Raw genomic sequence first — 4,154 nt, 5'->3', positions numbered from 1 at the left:
TAGGCTAAATGGATTGTTTGACTACAAAAGCCATGGTGAGCCTCTCAATCTTAATCTGCTTATAATTGAGAGTGCCATCAAACATGTACTCTGATCAAGAACACAATTCAAGGGATTTTTGGTATCTAGAGTTTTCGGTGTTGGTTTACGTTTAAAAAAATCTTGTAATCTCAACATTTGGTATAAGCCGTATAGACATATGTTTGTGTCATTGTGTGGGCCAACGACAAAAAAATATCCTTATCAAGAAATTGTGTTGCCCATGCTAGAAACTCATAATCAAATATTGCTTGAAAACCAAGAACCAAAAATCTTTCTTATGCATGAAAAACACATTTCAACAACCAACTTAGGCACTATCCAACTTATTATAAAACCCCACATTTTTATGATTAATTCCCATTCCCAACCCACTTTAACATACACCAACATAATTTGTTTTTCTCTTCTAGCTTCCACTATGTCTAAAACGAATGTGAGAAGACATGCTCTTGAGAAGTGCAGGAGTGTGAAAGAGACACAGAAAGTATTGAACCACAACTTTTTCACCAGAAACCTCAAGAAAGTGTACCCTATTGGGCTTCAGAAAAGCACCTCATCTTTGTCTCTGTCTTCAATTTCATTGTCTTTGTCACAAAACTCAAATGACTCTTCACAGGCTGATTCTTTGACTCCACTGGATGAAAAGATTTCGCTGGCACTGCGTTTGATATCGCCAAGGGAAAGAAGAGAACCTACAATAGCTACTTCTAAGCCTCTTCAGCAACAGCAACCACCAAGTCCACCACCCACTACTGAGCCTGGGGAATTGAAAAGATGTAACTGGATCACAAAGAGCAGTGGTATGATGATCAATTTCATTTTCAATACCTATATTATTTTGCAAGTCTCTAGAGTCGGTTTAGTGATGAGTGTTTAGAAGTTTGTACAAAGTTTCAGGTCCAAACTTCATTGTCATCATTATACACTCTTTTTTTTTTACAATTTTTGCAAATTTTGACTTAATGTACTTTTCTTTGCATTTAAACAATGACTCCTGATGCTAATTAAGGCCTTGTTTCATAAACTTCTTCATAAGGGAAAAAATAAAAAGATAAAATATATTGATATTAACTCAAAAGCTAAAATTAATTTATGTTCTTAACTTTTGGACAAATTATTAGATGAGAGAAAATTTTAAAATGTTATGCATACTTTATTTTAAATTATAGAAGACACTGATTTGTATGGAAAAATTTATCCAAGTAGATAGTCTAACTATGAATACCATAAAGACAATCTCAACATGAAACTAGTAACATTTGTAGTTTCTTTAAAGCATGGTCCTATCACTGATAGGCTATATAATGTTCAGCCATTTTGATTGGGGATTGGTTTATATATATATATATATATATATATATATATATATATATATATATATATGCTTAATTATTTCAAAGAGGGGATAAAAACTAAAACAAAATATTTAATCTTGAAAGCAAGTCTTTCTACCTAAAGCTTCTATTTTTGTTAAAAAGATTCAACAACTTCAGTAGAATAGGTTGCTTTCACTTCAATATCAATGCCTCATAGCTTGAATGTAAATCATGCCTATTAATTTGGATATTTTGTTCTGCTTAGCTTGATTGCTGTTAAAGGTGCTGATAACATTGCAGCGCTATGGTCAACAACATCAGAAGATTACTTTAGTTGAGTAGTTGAAGTGTAAAACACCAACTTAGCCCATACAAAAAATGTAGCAAAATATCCAATTGGTCCTTGTTAGATTTAATTATCATGTTATTGACAATAAATATAAAATAATGGCAAAAACCGTACCAGATGTCTTATTTTGCGAGTACTCTATAGCTTTAAATTTTTTTCCTCCACATTTTATAGGTTGTACCTAATTCTAGTTCCCTATAAAAAAACCCAACCAACTTATAGTTAATGTGTCAGTTGACTTTTAGTAATTGTATTAAAAAATAAGATTTTATTTGCAACCACACTAGCATATACTCAAATTGTTTCGTGCAAACGGTTGGATTAGATAATAACTGGTCCAACTATGTGACCTTTTCAAAATGGTCCAAAACATAGGATTTTGTACATACCTCGCATAGTTTGTAGAAGTATCTAATTCCTCACAAAATTATTTTATGGGTCTTGTGCAGATAAGGCGTACATAGAATTTCATGATGAATGCTGGGGAGTTCCTGCTTATGATGACAAGTAAGTTCTAAGTACGGAAGAGTTTTTATCTGTTCTAAAATTTTATCACTTTTAAAAAAAGTTTTTGTTTTTCAATAACTTTATATATAGGTACTCTAAACATCTAATTAATTCGCAATTATACCCTAAATATCTTATGCTAATAATTAGTATAATTAATAAAACGTGTGGAGGGAGGAATATTGCATTATCTCAATTTCTTTTCTTAATGGCAATTATTTTGATTGGGTAAATCATGGAACAGCAAATTGTTTGAGCTGCTTGCATTGTCTGGATTGCTCATGGACTACAACTGGACAGAAATTCTAAAAAGAAAGGAAACTCTAAGGTAACATTGTGTGTGACCAATTCTAATTCTATACATATTGTTTTGTTTTTAATCAAATTAATATAGTTATATTATTATACAATACTTGATACAGAGAAGTTTTCGCTGGATTTGATGCCAATACCGTTGCCAAAATGGAGGAAAAGGAAATCATGGAGACTGCATCAAACAAAGCACTTTCTTTAGCCGATAGCAGAGTCATGTGCGTAGTAGACAATGCCAAATGCATAATGAAGGCAAGTACACATCACAATCCATGTCTATGTATACAAATCAGCTTTTCAATTTGATGGTAGCGAAGTTAATTATTTTTACCAAAGGGTTTAATTCAGTTGCTTGAGCATGCTGTCTGAGTTATCATAAACCCTCTGATACATGTCTTTAATTCCTATAAAAAAAAGTTAATTGTTTCTTGTTCTTTATGCACAGATTGTTAAAGAATGTGGATCATTCAGCAGTTACATATGGGGTTACGTGAATCATAAACCAATAATAAACAGATACAGATACCCAAGAAATGTGCCATTGAGGAGTCCAAAGGCAGAGGCACTTAGCAAGGACTTGGTGAAGCGTGGATTTCGGTTCGTGGGTCCAGTGATAGTGCACTCTTTTATGCAAGCTGCAGGGTTGACCATTGACCATCTTGTGGATTGTTACAGGCATAGTGAATGTGTGAGCCTAGCAGAAAGACCTTGGAGGCATATCTAACATATACTGTTTCGCTACCAGAATTTTCAGTTGGGGTTTATAAGAGCACCCTCTCACTCACTAAGTTGTTTTCGAGAAATTATTACATGATTGAAGATCATTATGGTTCTAACCAATCTTCACGTATCTGAATCTTATGAATTCCTTTTCATAAATTGAAAATTCTGACTGTATGTCATGCGAAAATTGGTTGGGACCATAAATGCCTACAGTTCCTCATACATGTCAATCAAATGAAGACATGAATGTTGTATTGTTCCTTTCTTTCCTTTGTTTTGTTTTTTCTTATATTTTTAGCGGGAATTTGGACACTTTTTTCTTCCTATTTTTTTAAGTGACCTGTCCCTGTAATTATATAAGGAAAAGAAAAGTATGCGCTACAAATAGAGTGATACCCGAGAGTGAAACCCTTCGTTATTAGAATGCTATTTGTTTGGTAAGGCAAGTTAAATGCATTTTGCCTAAAAAAAATCTTAATTATACATTTGATCTCTTAATTATTATAAAAGTTCAATTAGATCCCTCAAATTTTAAAAAGTTCAATTCAATCCTTTATTTTATAAAATTGCTTCAATTATATATCCTTTATGTGAATTTTGTTACTTGACTAACGGAGTTGACTCATCACCCTCTTCCTTTTCTCTCCCTAACTTTTCTTCACTCAAAAGTCATGGCCACACCCACAACACCACCAACCTTCGCACACACCCCAAACCACCATAAGCAACCACAAACTCAGATATGCACTGATGTAATCCTCCCAAGGAGGGGACTCACGCCAGAGCCATGGCTAGGAGACTCCAAGAAGATTGTGCTAGAGATATAAGAGAAGGTCATAGGATTCTCATAAGCCTTAGGATAGATTTTGGGCCCATGGACTAAATATGAGTCCACTTATCTTTGT

At 33.5% G+C, this 4,154-nt stretch overlaps 1 protein-coding gene across 1 annotated transcript; it reads left to right on the top strand.

Annotated features, from left to right (window-relative positions):
• Positions 1-397: 397 nt before the first annotated feature.
• Positions 398-3,640, top strand: LOC100810677 (DNA-3-methyladenine glycosylase). The gene is made up of 5 exons (XM_003516782.5): positions 398-842; positions 2,157-2,214; positions 2,459-2,542; positions 2,637-2,778; positions 2,972-3,640. Exons 1-5 carry the CDS (start codon positions 461-463, stop codon positions 3,248-3,250), a joined length of 945 nt encoding a protein of 314 aa, XP_003516830.1. The 5' UTR covers positions 398-460; the 3' UTR covers positions 3,251-3,640.
• Positions 3,641-4,154: the final 514 nt, after the last annotated feature.

The sequence above is a fragment of the Glycine max genome, chromosome 1 (genome assembly GCF_000004515.6).
Source record: "Glycine max cultivar Williams 82 chromosome 1, Glycine_max_v4.0, whole genome shotgun sequence".
Taxonomy (NCBI): Eukaryota; Viridiplantae; Streptophyta; class Magnoliopsida; order Fabales; family Fabaceae; genus Glycine; species Glycine max.
The sequence above is the reverse complement of the archived record's forward strand: the minus strand, read 5'-3'. Positions and strand labels throughout refer to the sequence as shown.

What these genes read in the sequence shown, in the direction of transcription:
- LOC100810677 (XM_003516782.5), top strand. Translation starts at nt 461, where the DNA reads ATGTCTAAAACGAATGTGAGAAGACATGCTCTTGAGAAGTGCAGGAGT. An exon ending in AAAAGAAAGGAAACTCTAAG is followed by an intron (nt 2,543 to 2,636) that starts GTAACATTGTGT and finishes TACTTGATACAG; the next exon opens with AGAAGTTTTCGCTGGATTTG. An exon ending in ATGCCAAATGCATAATGAAG is followed by an intron (nt 2,779 to 2,971) that starts GCAAGTACACAT and finishes CTTTATGCACAG; the next exon opens with ATTGTTAAAGAATGTGGATC.